This window comes from Mya arenaria, chromosome 8 (assembly GCF_026914265.1).
Source record: "Mya arenaria isolate MELC-2E11 chromosome 8, ASM2691426v1".
Classification (NCBI taxonomy): Eukaryota; Metazoa; Mollusca; class Bivalvia; order Myida; family Myidae; genus Mya; species Mya arenaria.
The window spans coordinates 54,139,674-54,156,858 of NC_069129.1; the positions used below are offsets into that span (position 1 = coordinate 54,139,674).

The following is a 17,185-nucleotide window of genomic DNA, read 5'->3' on the forward strand; positions in this document are numbered from 1 at the left end:
ATATTGGCATTTTGTGCTGTAGAAATATTTTTTTTAGAATATTAAACAATCGTGTGAGAATCTGCTTTTAAAAATAGTAAAAACATTAGTAAATTTTAATAATGTCATACTGTTATGTGGGAAAATGAATTGAGATTGAGATTTGACTTATTGAGTATTGTCGTGATATTGGGGCCTGGTCCGGTGATTGGCCAAAAATGTCCAGAAGATCAAGTGTTTTACCCTTGATTTATAAAAAAGCAGTATTTAACATTGTTTAACATTGTTAGCACCTTCATTATTTTCTTTCCCTGTATCATATTTTTAAAATGAAAAAAATATGACCATAGTGTCTCTTCAAAGTTCCAATTATGTGCCAAATCTGACCAAATGCCAGTGAGTTTCATACATCAGAGGAGAGAGCCAGGGCCTTGGGCCTCTTGTTTGAAATCCTTCCAGCAGGAGAAGTTATGAAGGGACACGTAACTTTGACCCCAAAATGTGGCCTTGAAGGTTTGTGGATGGAACATTTCTGTTGCGTGATGGCATGATGTGATGAACATTGCACATAATTTTTAAATCCTTCAATTTGTTGTAGCCGTATGGAAGGGACACAAACATATTCCCTTTTTGAGCTTTGGTCCCTTTCTTTAGCCTTGACCTTTATGCTAAATCGTGCACTATTCTATTCAACTGAATGTTCAATAAATTTGTGCCAAGTTTTTTGAAAACCCTTGTTTTTTTCAATCATTTTATGCCACAAACTATTTAATTATGTCAGAAATGGATTAAAAGAAACATGTACTAATTTTCATTAATAGTTTATCAGTATAACCAAGTAATGATCACTTTTTGAATTCAAAATATTATACATAACATCATTGTAATAATTTAACAAATAAAATGCACACACATATGCTTAATCGTCAGTTGAAGAAAATGCATTAAATCAATAACATACAATATATGTAATGATATAATCTATATTCTCCTTGAAAATAAGTAATTTAATAAACATTATTATTAAAGAGTACAATGTCAAAAATACAATAAAAACTAGCGAGACAAGCCTAAGAGAAAACAATTAAATATAAAGTCTGATTAGAGGCACAAGGTAAGAGCCAAAAACATCACTGAACGAGAGACAACAATATTGTTGAAACACCACACACATACCTCACATGTGCTATACTATGACATGTTTATTAAGGTATACAAAGGCGTTGTTTCAAAAATAACAAAATGTAATTCATGAATGAAGGTATCGGATGTATAGTGATTATTTATGCCCCGTGAACCATGTTATATGTGTATCATTTGAAAGGCTTAAATGAGAAGGGAAAGAATATTTAAAATTACATGCATGCAAACAGGCTTTTGGGGCTTGAAATATTGAAACACAGACCATTCATGTCCGATTTATGTCGAAATAAAGAACAAAACTAGCCTTTTTCTGCCATTGAGTTTACATATTTGTAATTTAGAAATCCCTTTTGAAATAATACCAAAACTAAAAATGCCACAATGCGAAGAAACAAGGTTTAAGTGATAATTAAGCTATCATTTTTTTCTGTCAATTAGTTTTCAATTACATAGTAGTAATCATTAAGAAATAACCTTTGAAATCATATCAAAACTAAAAACAAAACCTAGTTTTAGTCATAAGCTATCTTTTTTGTGTGTATTCCCAATTATGAATCATCACCAATAACATACATATATTTATGCATCTTCAATCATCATCAATAACAAACATATTTTTATGCATCTGATGAATCATCACTAAAAACATACATGTTTTCAAGCATCTGATAATTCATGACCAATAACGAACATATTTCATGCATCTGTAATTATCACCAATAACGAACATATTTCATGCATATATGTAATCATCACCAATAAAAAAAAAATTCATTCATCTGTAATCATAACAATAACAATAGTTTTCATGCAACTGTAATCATAAAAATAACAATAATTTTTTCATGCATCTGTAATCATCACCAATAACAAGTTTTCATGCATCTGTAATCATCACCAAAAACAAATTTCCATGCATCTGTAATCATCACCCAAAACAAATTTTCCATGCATCTGTAATCATCACCAATAACTTTTTTTTCATGCATCTGTAATCATCACCAATCACAATTTTCCATGCATCTGTAATCATCACCAATAACATTTTTTCATGCATCTGTAATCATCACCAAAAACAAATTTCCATGCATCTGTAATCATCACCAATTTTTTTTCCATGCATCTGTAATCATCACCAATAACATTTTTTCATGCATCTGTAATCATCACCAATAACAATTTTCCATGCATCTGTAATCATCACTAATAACATTTTTTCATGCATCTGTAATTATCACCAAAAACAAATTGTCATGCATCTGTAACCATCACCAATAACAATAATTTTTCATGCATCTGTAATCATCACCAATAACAATAATTTTTCATGCATCTGTAATCATCACCAATAATAACAATTTTTCATGCATCTGTAATCATCACCAATAACATACATATTGTTATGCATCTGTAATCATCACCAATAACATACATATTGTTATGCATCTGTAATCATCACTAATAACATTTTTTATGCATCTGACTAATCATAACCTGTAACAAAATGTTTAAACAAAGCACAGGTCTAGCATTGCTATAGCATTGCATGGAGTATACACTAGTACTACCTACATACGTGTATCATTTCGTTTTACATCCTGTTTATCTTCGTCCAATCTGTACTTCAAAATCCTTATTTTTTGCTAAACCTGAGACTGTTCATCATTTCTGTCAATGACTCTCATGTTTAAGGAAATTATACATAGAATATTATTCATTTCTTATGTAAATATTTTCCTTGTTACCGAAACTTCAAACATTTAAAGGGATACTTAATGTTTTATTGATATGGAAACATATAACCGAAGGCTTCAATTTACCGAAAAGCGTTGGAAGCATAGTTGAACATTCAATATTTTTTTAATCTGGCTATTACAAATGAGCTGTTTTAAAATGAGCTTATATTTTGCAGTATTCGTGCAGTTTTCAATTCTGCTTTAAATTAAGATTTGAACGAGTAATGCCCGGGAAAAACATCGTTTCCAGCACGAAATCTGTGAGAGTGCCTTTAACAGACATTAAGCACTTATGAGTTTGTCATGGTATTTTACTGCACATCTCGTATTTTACCACGGCAGCCCTACTCAATTACAGCGTAAATGATGTATTTTGACATAAAATATCATATCACCACGATAAAAACATAGCACTATTCAAAGTTATGACATTAAAAGTACACCTAACTGATGACGAAGAAACTGAGTAATAACAAACATGTTTCTATTAATAAAAAAATCATTTACATATACTAGTATCCTGCAAAGTGAAAAACAACAACATACCCTAGAACGTTTATCGTACTGTTCAAAGGGGTTCAATTGATTTCATGTGTGAAAATAAATATTTTAAACAAACTTAATCATTGAGCCAGCAAGACTGTAATGGGGTTCTGCACATCGTATCAATGAAGTAAACATGTTAGCTGAGTTACATTAAAATCCTTCAAGGGGCTTAGGAGATACACAGCAGACATGAAAAGTAATTGTCCATGTAAAATGATCAGTCAACATTCAACTGTCATGTAAAATAATCAGTCAACATTCAACTGTCAAAGGCACAAACACAAGTATGACAGTGAAACAAATGTACACTTGTATACTTATGACTTCTTGTTGACATGCTTCTGATCATTTTCATATTTACGTCATTAGTGTCTACCATGTCAACATCCATATCTTCAATTAATCGACGTGTTTATCAGTATCGATTTCTTGTAAAAGCGTGTATTCATCACCGCGAAGAATGTAGTCCATGCTGTTAGGATCAACGACGTTGGATGTAGACTCTTGCATCTGGTCGTCAATGGTAACACGCAGCTCTGTTTTCGATATCGTTTTCTAAACTACCGATGTGAGCTGATCAGTAAGATTCCATTCTTCAGACAAAGATGCACCTGATGTAATTGATACCTTATCCGTTCTACTGGTGGCATTCAATGTGTCCAACTCTTCGTTATCTCTCTTTAGGTGTTTTTGAGGAGGTTTTATATGGGATTTGTCTCCTCGTGTCGCGGATTGTTTAGATATTATTTTGTGTTTCATGATTGGAAGTTCATCATAAGATTGTGGACTCTTTGCTAGAGTTTCATCGATATCTTTTCTAATGTCACTATCTTTGCTTAGATGGCTGTTAAGCTTTATCAATAAAGATTTCAGCTCGCTTGTTTTTCTCCCAAATCGAGTGTACTCTTTAATGTTTTGGAGAGCTCTTTTTACAGTTTCTCTTTCCACATCTTCAAACTGTGTCTTTGCTATAATCTGAAGAGATTTTTCAAATACCATATCGATTGTAGCGCTTGATTTGTTTCTACTGTATTGTTCTCGAATCTTGTTAAGATTTATTCCAATGTCCAACCTTGATATTTCTCTCATCAATTCTTTCCAATACTGTTCCGTTGTATACCTCCGTTCGTTCAAAATAGCCCGTCGTATTTCAGGCACTGTCATTACACCTTCCACCAATTTGCTGATTTGCACGTTTTCCATACCTTTTGACACCCGGGAAAGTTCTTCGAGTTGGCTTATTCTTTTGTCAATGTTATCTAGGTAATAAAAGCACCTAGAATAAAAGCAACTCTTCTTCCACTCATTCTGCATTTGTTTCATTTCATGAATATTCAAAATCTTTCTATCTTTCATTAAGCTGTAAGTGCGTTTTTGAAGGGAGCTGCATTTCTTTTCTCGCAATTTTTCATTGCCAATCCCATTTTCATACTTTTCTACAATATCGTGTCTTATCTGTTTTAAAATATTAGAATATCTTCTAACATCACTCCGTATTGGCTTCCTACATGAGGGGCATCTTTTGCACAAATCGGTTTTAGTGTCATTCTGTTGATGCATGTGCTTATCCAGAAAAGTTGCTTTAAAAATGCATGAGCAGTCCGGCAACTGCAAATACAACGTCTTGTCTGATTGTTCACCGTCATCCTCCTTTATACGATCACTACTACATGTTATACATACACACTTTTCGCCACATATTCCGGCACAATTGTGATTGCATTCGAGCAATTTCTGACAAGGTTTGTTACATCCTTCAATGAGACAAGCGTCCGGACAACTAGTGTCACAATGTTTTGTATGGGAACATCTATACTTGCAACGTTGTAAACACCCATCGCACGATTCATAACATTTCTTCTTACACGGTATGTTGTGAGAACATTTCCACTGACACGTTTTGTTACATGGCGGGCAAATCTCGTGGCATGTATAATCACATTTGTGGCCACAAGGAAGTATTTTGCCGCAAGACCCATTGCACTGTCTGTGCACTCTACCCGCGTAACATAAGCCGCATGTACCAGAACACATGTGACCGCATTCATGTCTGGCAACACATTTCTCCCGACAAACGATTGCACTAACTTCAAGGTAACAAGGAACAGTTGTAGAATGCCCACAACCTAGATCACGTTTTACTTGCATCTTACACTTACTTTCATGGTCTCCAGATTTATAACCTTCATGACATGTTCTTTTACACAAATGTCCACATTTGAGCAAGTTTGAACACTCTTGTTCACATTTCCATCCCACAGGATCGACGTTACAAGGTATTTCGACAACGTGTGCGCAAAAAAGTAAACGTTTTTGTGTTTTGACTCGGCATTGGTATGTTTTCGGATCATCTGAACAGTTCATTTCTACTGTGTGCTGACATTGCAGCTCTCTTTCAACACGATATCTACACTTAAACGTGTATGGATCCTCGTGACACAACATAGTTTGAATGTGTTTACATACTGGGATTGTCTTTTCGACTTCAACATCACAAGGTTCACACTCTTCAAAGCATATCTTCGTGCAACGATGACAAAGTGGACATGAACCTACTGTTCTCTCACATGGTAATTCGCAAGTTATTACTTTATGTTCTGTGTCAACAATATGGCACGAGCGTGGACACGTATGTCCGCATTCCAAAATCTCTCCACATGGAATCCCACAACCACCATCACGCCTACTTTTGAAATCTTCACAATTATTTGCGTCAATTCTTCTTTCCGGGTGGTTTTCACATATAAGCGTCAAGTGATTCTTAACAAGACCCTTGTCTCTCATTTCTGATACGATTTCACTCCACAGTGGACTGAATGTTTCCAGCAGAGGAAAGTTGCCCACAACATACAAACCAATTTTCGCTCTTGACAATGCCACGCATATCCGGTTTTCTATCCCAACAAAGCCAATCGGATTTCGTTTGCTTGTTTGTTTTTTGTTGGTAGTGCTGCGCACTAATGATAGTAAAATGATGTCATTTTCTTCGCCTTGAAAATTATCAACAGCAGTGATTCTGACTCCGCTGAACTGTTCCTTTGGCATCACCTTTCTAAGAAGTAGAACCTGACCCATATAAGGTGTAATTACAGTTATCTGAGTTTCACTGTATCCCTGACATGTGAAGTAATAACATAGAGCAGCTATGTACTTTGCTTCATGAAGGTTTGAGTAGCTAGTAGACTCAACAGAAGATTCCTCATTCTCTGAATGAGTAATGAATTGAACGTTCTCATTTACTCCCAATATATTCTTATATTGCTTCACTGTCACATGATCTTTAAGACAGGGATATAGTTTTTGTCTTTTGATCAGTGATGAAATTGCTGGTCTCATTCTGTGCTGTTCTTCCAACGTAACACATGGGACCTCGTTTCTAACCATCCTTTCAAATAAAGATATGTCCAAAGCATACTTTTTTGCAAGTTCATAAACAGTTGTCGTCGGCCTCAGCTGCTTATGATCGCCTATCAATATCAAGTGTTCGCAACATTGATTCATCGACGTGATGATGTGTGATTCAAGAACTTCAGCAGCTTCTTCCACAATTATAATATGCGGTTGAACAGCTTTCAATATTGTCCGGTATTTTGCCGCCCCAGTTGTTGTCATTCCAAGAATAAGAGAATCTTTAAGCACCGCTACTGTTTCCATATCCCGTACTTCTTGTAAACTTTTGTTTGCCACAATGAAGTCTTGTTCGTGTTTCTGTATACTGTTTCGTAATAAGTGTGTGTATTTATTTATCCATGTGACATACATTGAAACTTTTTGTTCTCTACTTATCTTGAAAACATCGATTATGTTTTCTTCTTGTTCTTTCGTCAAAGGAATTACTCCCTCAAACAACTTCGTAATTACTGATGCGTTCTTTTTGTCATAGCGAACTTGAAGCCATTCAAGATCAGATTTTTTTCTTTTCGCGGATGTGTGATATTGACCTTCATACAACATCGTCATACCATCATCCTCTTCATCATCAAGACTTCTATCTTCTTCGAGATCATCTGAATACACTGCGGCATCCTCAGTCGCATTTTTTTCAAAGCTCTCAATGACTGCTTTAATTTCATCATTCTTATCTTCAGGCGACAGATGTAGCCATTTCAATAGAAGTTGGTTCTTTCGTATTTCTTTGGCACCTAATAACCGTCTTAACTTTTCTTTTGCTCGGTGGCTTAACAGATACATTTCGAGTTCGTAGAATGTGAGAATATTTTCGTCACATCTTTCAGCTGCGTTTGGATGTGTTTTAACAAGTTCTTTTGAAATATTTTCTCTGCATTCATTCAACCACAGCGTGTAAATTTGAGCTCTTGTTAATAGATCTGTTTTCCAAATATTTCGTACTTGATCAACCTCTGTTTGTTCAGCGGGTTGGATTTCAGTAAGAATGAGATATTTCCAAAGTTCTTTTACTTCTTTTGCATTCTCCTTTTTGTCATGGGACGAAACAGAGAAAGTAAAAAAATCAAGCCACGTTGATAAGGAATGGCGAGAGCTCTTAGATTGCTTAACTTTTTCAAATTGAGCTTTTTGTTTATCTAACATCACATGTTCAAGTTCTTCATATGCTAAAATTTGAGTTTTCGTGTTCTTCAACTTGGCACTAATGGCAAGGATGTGGTCCTGACTCTCTCTGACTTTATCACGTTTATCCCTTTCAGATTGCAATATTGAAAATTTCCTTTCCTTCGACGTTCTTTTTTTTTCTTTTACTGTGTGTAGTAGAAACGGCTCCAAGTTCGCATTTTTACATCGGCTGCCTATCCTAACGATTCCTTCACGTTCACAAAATTGCAACATGCCTTCGAGAAACTGATCTAAGGCATGATTGGTGTAGCAGACCACTAATAGTGGGCTTTGTTGTTCGTTAGGTTTCCAGAAAGAGCTGTTTGCTAAAAGCAGTTTTGCAATCTTCAATCCTACAAATGTCTTTCCTGTGCCTGGCGGACCCTGTATTAAAGCAAACTCCTTTGTTACAGCAGTCTGAAGAGCCTGATACTGGGATGTGTCTAGTCCCAATTGGTTGCAGCTTGGCCATTGCCTTGTATTTAACACCGGATACTTTATTTCGGGGGCATTATCATTCTCTTGCAATAAACAAGTAAAATCATATTCTGGACTGCCTTTGTTCAATACATATGAAGGTGGCTTAATTTTCGTGTCACATGTTATTATGTATCTGCTCATTGGCATTTCATCGGTTATTTCTTGAAGGCCCTCTAAAACATGTCTATATGCTTCAAAATATGCTGCGCTTTCGGCCATGATGAACGTGGCATTTCTTTTGCCACATAGAACCTCACTTGACAGATTGTCGAAATGAATTTCTAGCTGACCCTCTTCAAGTTTGTTAGGATCTCTGTTCTTTATTACGGCGTAAACTACCGTCTCGAAGTTGTCAGGTGACAGACAGACCAACGAGCCATGCTTAAGCCTCTGTGAAGCCACCCAGTTTATGCCTTTTAAACTGCTGTTGTCGAACCGAACGATGTGATTTAATCCACTACTTGTACACACTGGAAACAAAATTTGGACCGAATGGTAAATGCGAATATTTCTCAGTTTCTTGACATTCTCACCCGTTTTAATGCTCTTTTGGTATTCAAAAATACCGTCACGTAACGGTTTAACGTAATCTTCCCTCAGAAGTCTAAATTGAACATCGAGATAGGTATCGACTGAACTATATTTTCCTTCAACTTTATTTGCACGTAAAAATGGAACTTCGTTCAGAGAAATATCCTTCATTTTCGGAAAAATACTAATATCCCGAAAGTCATCAGGGGGTGCCACGTCTATGTCTGGTATTGTTTTAATCTGTTTTCTGGCAATGTCTTCTTTGTGTATTTTATCCCTATCTGCCTTGACAGCTTCAAATACTTTCTTGGCTAATTCAATTTGCTCATCCAGGTTTATGTTTTCATACAATTCATTTATCTGTTTAAATACCAAAAGTAATCCATGCCACTTATGGAGACTTCCAGGGAATGATGCCATCAATTTCCTTACTACTGGTAGTGAATCAAAGCAAAAGGCTTTAAGTATTTCTGATCTACTCCAAATTTGCTCCACACTAACATCCTCGATCACTACTTTGCTTACTGTTTCATTTAATCCTAACAACAGTACTTCTTCAATTTTCTGCAGAAATTCGTACAGAATGTGTGTGGAGGATGAATCTTTTACTTTATGTAAGATCTTCATGATCAATAAAGCGTTATTCTTGTACAAAAATGACCGTTCAACCAATTCAATGAATCCACTTCTTGACTGCGAAATTTCAACGAGCACCTCATCAGCACTACAATCATCGTTGTTTGCAAGATCACTCAGTTTGTGAAATGGCATGGACCTAGTTTCTCTGTAAAAAGGTAACCTGGCAACATTGCTAGCATGGTTACCTGTACTGTTGTCCATAGTTTGCCTAGAATGAAGATGCGAGCTTCTTCTATCACTGTTTGTAGCCTGGCGGCCTCTGAGCGAGGCGTGAAAACCCCTACCACGGTCATCATATCTGTTTTGGTCGTGTTCGCTCTCACTTCTGTCTCTTGGATTATATCCAACATTCTGCCTGTCGGGCCTTGCTCTGCCTCTCACTCGCCCTCTCCCCCGTCCTCGAGGTGTGTATTTGTCTTTTTGAGGCATAGATTTACGTTCCCCATGATAAACATCTATTATTTGCTTTTTTCCAAATTTTGAATGTGTTTCGCTTTCTGAATCATCGTCAAATATACGCAGAGGGTATCTTTCATCGGCGGCACCTCCGGTTGCCATTTCTGAACCTAAGAAACAGAAGATGCCAGTTTTACAATTATATACGAGTAAAAAACACGTATGAGCATAAGTCATACTTTGATACTTGACTTTGCGAAAATACAGACGGTGCTACCCAAAATTTAGATTTGGTCAAAATGAACTTGGTATAGAAAGGAATATGTATTACAATAAACCCTCGGAATGTTGGGTATTGCAAAGTTTATAGTGTAAATAAAGTTGAAACAGAATATTATTGTACACTTGAATATCCAATATTTGTTCAAATTAATCCAACAATCATGAAATTTTATGTTTTGATGACAAATCGAAACGAGTCCTATATTTAACGTTTCGCATCTTATATTTGTTTTGCATTAGACAGATTATTGTTTTTTTATTGTTATTCAAAGTGCAAAAGTCGTTGTAAGAACTTTAGTATTATTGTTACATGTTTTTGGTATACAAAAACTGCATTGAAAATATGTTCATATATGTCCTTGTGTTAGGGACTGGATTTCTAAATCACAACAAACTGTAGACTTGTCTACTCTTCTATTCCGTTTTGAAATATTTCGATGAGTTCCATGAGTATGGTTTAACATGGTACATGAACGAGCATCAATAACAAATTCCCCTTTAGATGTTTCCTATAACGAGGATCGTTCATATTATTCGATGCGCAGTGTTGTATTTATTTCAAATTCCGAAAAAACAAACATTTAAAGCGTTTTATTATACAGCGCCACGATGACCACCATATGTAAATATTCCATTGCTGTAACAGAGACAATTCATAAAATATATTTGAGAAGAAAAGAAACTGTTTCCTTTCTTTTGGCACTGACTGTAGATGTGGTTTTATGACAATCGAACATTTAGTTTTATCTCTGCTTATTTGTACTGTTCGAACTTACATGAAGATAAAATGTTTTGAAATATGGTCATGATAATAAAACATTATCTATTGATTTAAATAAAGCGTTCGAATAAAACTGGAGGGTAAACAATAAAGCAAAGAGGAATATATTGGCAGTATCAAATGCAAAATGGGATTTCAGATATACAGCCATGTAAGAATATGCCGTATTTAAATACTGTTATTTGTATTAGACAACACAACAAAAACTGTTACCAGAATCCTGTTCAAAGGCAAAATTTCCCAGGGATGGTATTCAATATTAGTTTTCCATGGATCTAAGAACAATGTAGCCACTCGGATTACGTGCAATAAATAACAGACCAATCCATTGGATAAAGTTAATTATGTTTGGCCTTAAAGTTTCAAAAGGGCAATAACTTTTTTATCAGGTAGAAAAGAGTTATAGGTCTTGTACTTTCCACTTCCTATTATTGTGCTTTCCATTGTATGCAATAATTTTCAAGTAACGCTAAGGACAAGAAAAAAGAAACAAATGGCAATAACTCTGTAATAAGCTAAAAAAGAGAAATATTTCTTGCACATTCCACTTCCTCACGTTGTGCTTTACCATCGCTTGAAGGTTAATTTAATTCCATCGAGTGATTTTCAAGTTATTCTCCTGACAAGAAATATTGCAACGGATCGACCGACCGATCGATGGATGACTCCATTATTTCTTCTCAAACGTCGTTTGTCGGGGGTATAATGAATGAATTGAAAATGAAGTAATTCATAAAACACACGCTTGCACATTTATACTTAAACAAATGTTGAATGTCAATTTGGACCAGCCGAGGTACACGAAGTTACTATCATGAAGCTAGCAATACAGATGCCAAAATAACGAATGAAGGATGCATAATGCAAGATGAACAAGGGCTGTTCTCAAAGTACAAGTAAAAAAGCAAGATGTACAAGTCAGAATGAAAGATGTACCGTCAGAATGCAAGATGTTCCAGTCAGAATGCAAGATGTACTACTCAGACAGCAAGATGTACAAGTCAGGAAGCAAGATGTACAAGTTTGAAAGCAAGATGTACAAATAACAAAGCAAGATGTACAAGTCAGAATGCAAGATGTACAAGTCAGAAAGCAAGATGTACAAGTCAGAATGCCAGATGTACAAGTCAGAATGCCAGATGTAGAAGTTAGAAAGCAAGATGTACCAGTCAGAATGAGAGATGTACAAGTTTGAAAGCAAGATGTATAAGTTTGAAAGCAAGATGTACAAGTCAGAACGCAAGATGTACAAGTCATAAAGCAAGATGTACAAATAAGAAAACAAGATGTACAATTCAGAATGCAAGATGTACAAGTCAGAAAGCAAGATGTACAAGTCAGTATGCAAGATTTACAAGTCAGAAAACAAGATTAACAAGTCAGCATGCATGATGTACAAGTCAGAAAGCAAGATGTACAAGTCAGAATGTCAGATGTACCAGTCAGAAAGCAAAATGTACAAGTCAGAAATCAAGATGTACAAGTCAGAAAGCAAGATGTACAAGTCAGAAAGCAAGATGTACAAGCTAGAAAGTAAGATGTACAAACTAGAATGCATGCTGTACAAGTCAGAAAGCAAGATGTACAAATCAGAAATGCAAGATGTACATGTCAGAAAGCAAGATGTACAAGTCAGAATGCAAGATATACCAGTCAGAATGCAAGATGTACAAGTCAGAAGATAAGATGTACAAACACGAAGGCAAGACGTACAGTTCTGAAAGCAAGATGTACAAGTCAGAAAGCAAGATGTATAAATAAGAAAGCAAGATGTACACGTTTGAAACCAAGATGTACAAGTAAGAAACCAAGATGTACAAGTCAGAAAGCAAGATGTACAAGTAAGAAACCAAGATGTGCAAGTCAGAAAGCAAGATGTACAAGTAAGAAACCAAGATGTGCAAGTCAGAAAGCAAGATGTACAAGTAAGAAACCAAGATGCACAAGTCAGAAAGCAAGATGTACAAGTAAGAAACCAGATGTACAAGTCAGAATGCAAGATGAACAAGTCTGAAAGCAAGATGTACTTTTTGCTTCAATACTGTTCCATGGTATCGGTTTGATCTACGCGCAAGTGTAATATGCCTGTGGATTATGAATAACTCACAAAATCATTAGTAATAATGGAATAATTTACTACTAGTTTGAACTGACTAAACATTTTACAAATTGGACACTCTTGTCATCAACTTAAAATAAATTATTTAACAATGTCACGGACCTATAAACCATTGGAATAATGTAAAAATTATTAATAATAAACTTAAGATAAACTGAAGGTGCATTATCTGGATTATTTTGTTTGGGTAATGGTAGTTGCAAGAGTACCATTGCAACCATTTTGCAAAAGAATAATGCATTTGAAAGTAGATTGTATTCGTTCGATTTTAAATCACTCGCATTGCTTTACATGTGCGTGTACGAGAATTGCTCGGGAAGTTCGTGGAGTTTTAAAATAAAAGGAACACATTTTGTTGGAAACGTTTGACAATTGGTTCAATGCAATCTACATTGATTTCACCAAACGCTAGATCCCTATTTCTGGTATCCATGACAACAAACATATTCGAAATTGACTCCGGTCAAAACAATCTCAACATTATCGTAAAATGTATAAATTCTATAATATGACGACACCGTATATTAGTCAGGATAATTTGGCTCTAAAATATGTAACGTTAGTGTCCCGTCTTGACACCATAGTCTATAAATTAGAAGACGTCGCAAGCAATAACAAGTAAAATTCCGATTCATTGTCGTCATCTGACAACATTGAATGACATTGCGTTGTAAAGATTTGCGAAATAATCTTCAGCGGAGGTTCGATATGTTTTGCGGGCTGATACTCCTGTGCGTTTGTCTACAAGTGGGATGAACTATTTCGAGGATCGATGATGGTGAAAGACCGGGTCTGTCATTAAAACATTGTTTCTGAAACCAGATATTTAGATTAGACATTAGAAAATACCACATTTCCAAGAGAGATAAAGCATGTCGAATTATAGCATGGAAACAGTTTTGGGACAATCCAATTCTTCCGTAAAACATATTGTCTACAAGCGGACATGGGGTTTTATGTTTAAACTTTCTGCTACTGAGCTTGTTTCTGTAGTTTTTCACATATATAAGGAATTACATGTATATCAAAGTACGCTGTCTGGCGTTAATTCATAGTTTGTTTCACAAACATGTAAACAAGCATCGTGGACATTCGGAAATCAACTCAGCTATCTCATAGTTTTACTTAATACAAGCACACGATGATTATTTTAAATTCTATCACACAAAAGTAGATCAATATAAACGTCTTTACATATTTTAACGCCAAAGCGACCTGCCAAATTATGTCTCTATCATACTGTAAACATTATATCTTTTCCCCAAATGTTGAGCTAGTTTTGACCTGCGTAAAGTGCACTGATGTGTTTTGGCACGGAATGCCAGAAACCTATACAAAAAAACTGCATTGAACTGCATTTGTACCAATTTGCAAACGTTTTCATCAGATTATCTTTTGTTAATGTTAAACTTCCGCTAACATTCTGAACAGCCTTTCAACCTGCAAACGCTGTTTTGCATCTTTAGTGTTTACAGATTTGGTGAATTTATAAGCGAACAATGCCAATGGGTGTTTCTGCTACGTTTTGAAAATAAAACAATATCCTGATTTAATTTCGTGAACGACCGTCAGAAAATGTGTAATGAAACACTTTATGAAAACGTATACATACCAGCTGAGTTTTATATCCATTTATATAGCCTTACAATACATTGTATATACATTTTTATAAAACGCCGACTGCTTACTGCAGTAGTCCCGGAATAAATAACGCCAAGGTCGTGTGCCGAGATATAAATTGTCACGTGATTGTTCAGACCGGGCTAAACAAAACAAAACATGCGTTTACTGTTCGTCACCAAGTCGTACTTTTCCTTTATGAGAAATTCAATCCTATATAAAAATACCTTTTCGTCTAGATAATTATAAGTGTTCGCAAATAGTAATAAAAAGGTAACCGGGTATCTTGCAATGATTTTTGCGTTAAGCGCGGTAGCGCTTATAAGCTATAGTAATGATGCACTTTCTGACATACGTATGCAGGATGACGATGACCGAATTTTCCCCCTCCGAATGCGATGCCGGAAATTCTGAGATCCGCGCGCGAAATAAATCCCACATAATGCAGTATTTGGAGCTTGCCATTGAAGCTGTTACTGGTTAAATTTCATTTTTCAGTGTTTGGTATCAGTAAATGTTAAATTATGTTTAGTCAATTTACACGAAAAGCACATGGAATCACTCCCGTGCATATGTATCAAGAGCCGAGCAATCGGCAATATTCGACAATCTTCGGTAATCTTCGTCCATCTCCGCCACTGTACGGCAAATGGCCGAATTGTCGCTTAATCCTCCTGCAAAATAGTTCCTAAGTATGCAGTGTTTTCCGAAATATTTAATCACGTTACGGGCATAATGATTGTTGATGTTCACAATCCATGATAAATTAAAAACAATTTGTTGCTAACACGTGTATATGACCAATGTAAAAGTCGCGATAATGTTCGGGTCCTATTGCGGAAGATTTTAATGTGTGACGTCATAGCGTGGGTTTTTTGTTATGCTGCAGCGGCTGGAGAAAAACAGCAACAGAATTGTTATTCTACCGAGATTTTTATGCCCCCACAAAGTGGCGGCATATAGGGTTGCCCTTGTCCGTACGTACGTCTGTCTGTCTGTACGTACGTACGTCCCGAAGATTGTTTCCGATCTAATTCTTGAAAACCGTTTGTCCAATCCTCACCAAACTTTAAACACATGTTTGTGACCATAATATCTTGATCAAGTTCGATAGTCATGGAAATCGCTTTAGTCATTTAGGAGTTACGGCCCTTTTTTGCCAAAAATACTTCAAAAATATATGTTTCCAATCTAATTCTTGAAAAGTATGTGTCCAATCCTCACCAAACTTTACATACATGATTGTGACCATAATATCTTGATCAAGTTCGATAGCCATGGAAATCGCTTTTGTCATTTAGGAGTTACGGCCCTTTATTTGCAAAAAAAGACTTGAAAAATACGTCCCGAAGATTGTTTCCGATCTAATTCTTGAAAACTGTTTGTCCAATCCTCACCAAACTTTTAACACATGTTTGTGACCATAATACCTTGATCAAGTTCGATAGCCATGGAAATCGCTTTAATCATTTAGGAGTTAGGGCCCTTTATTTCCCAACAATACTTAAAAAATATCTTATCCGATCTAATTTTTGAAAAGGATTTGCCCTTGTGCAGATTATCCTGAATAATCATTATGGCTTATTTTCTGTGACAAAAAATCGAAGTGGGGGCATCCGTGTCCTATGGACACATTTCTAGTTTGTTTTCTAACTAATTTGCCACAATTTCTTCAGAAGGTGCGTATGAAAATATGTTTATTTGATTGTACATTGATTATTTTAACATTTATTCATATATATTGTTTAGGGAAACTAACGCTTAGTATAGTGACGAAAGTTTTCTTGGCGAGATTTTCAAGATGGCGGCCATGAGTACGATAGTGATAAACAATTAATCAAATTACCTGATCTGTTATGTCTTGTGGAGGCTAAGGTTAAATGTTTAATGCTGTGCAGCCTGAGGGAAATCGTTTCACTGTCACAATTTTTCTGAGATAATAATTGTATAATTGATGATTTTCACTTTGTGTCTACTTACCCACACCATATTGGCACCATTAGCTTGGGTCAGAAGTGTTTTACCAGTAAAGGAATAACAGTAAAGGAATAAGGTAGGGTGATTGATGGCCATTTTTGCACATAATGTATGCGTTTCGTCTGAATACTCTGATTAAGAAATATGAATTGATTCATCTGTAGACTTGGAATCCATAGTGTGCTTAAATAAAAGCGACAACTTTTCTTTGCACTGCTAGATTAAATATTGCTTGCTTTGTTGATGTGGTATTAATTGCATGGTGTTTGACAGTAAAGTTATTAATTGACTTTTTGTTCTAGCTTATTCATAGTCACATTTAGATTTATATTTTATCTGACAATTTCCATACATTGTTGCATATGTGAAGACAAGGTTGCATTA

At 35.5% G+C, this 17,185-nt stretch overlaps 1 protein-coding gene across 1 annotated transcript; it reads right to left on the bottom strand.

Moving 5' to 3' along the window:
- Positions 1 to 1,892: 1,892 nt before the first annotated feature.
- Positions 1,893 to 14,983, bottom strand: LOC128243119 (NFX1-type zinc finger-containing protein 1-like). The gene is made up of 2 exons (XM_052960674.1): positions 14,817 to 14,983; positions 1,893 to 10,192 (listed from the first exon to the last, which is right to left on the bottom strand). Exon 2 carries the CDS (start codon positions 10,182 to 10,184, stop codon positions 3,960 to 3,962), a length of 6,225 nt encoding a protein of 2,074 aa, XP_052816634.1. The 5' UTR covers positions 10,185 to 10,192; positions 14,817 to 14,983; the 3' UTR covers positions 1,893 to 3,959.
- Between the last annotated feature and the right edge of the window lie 2,202 nt (positions 14,984 to 17,185).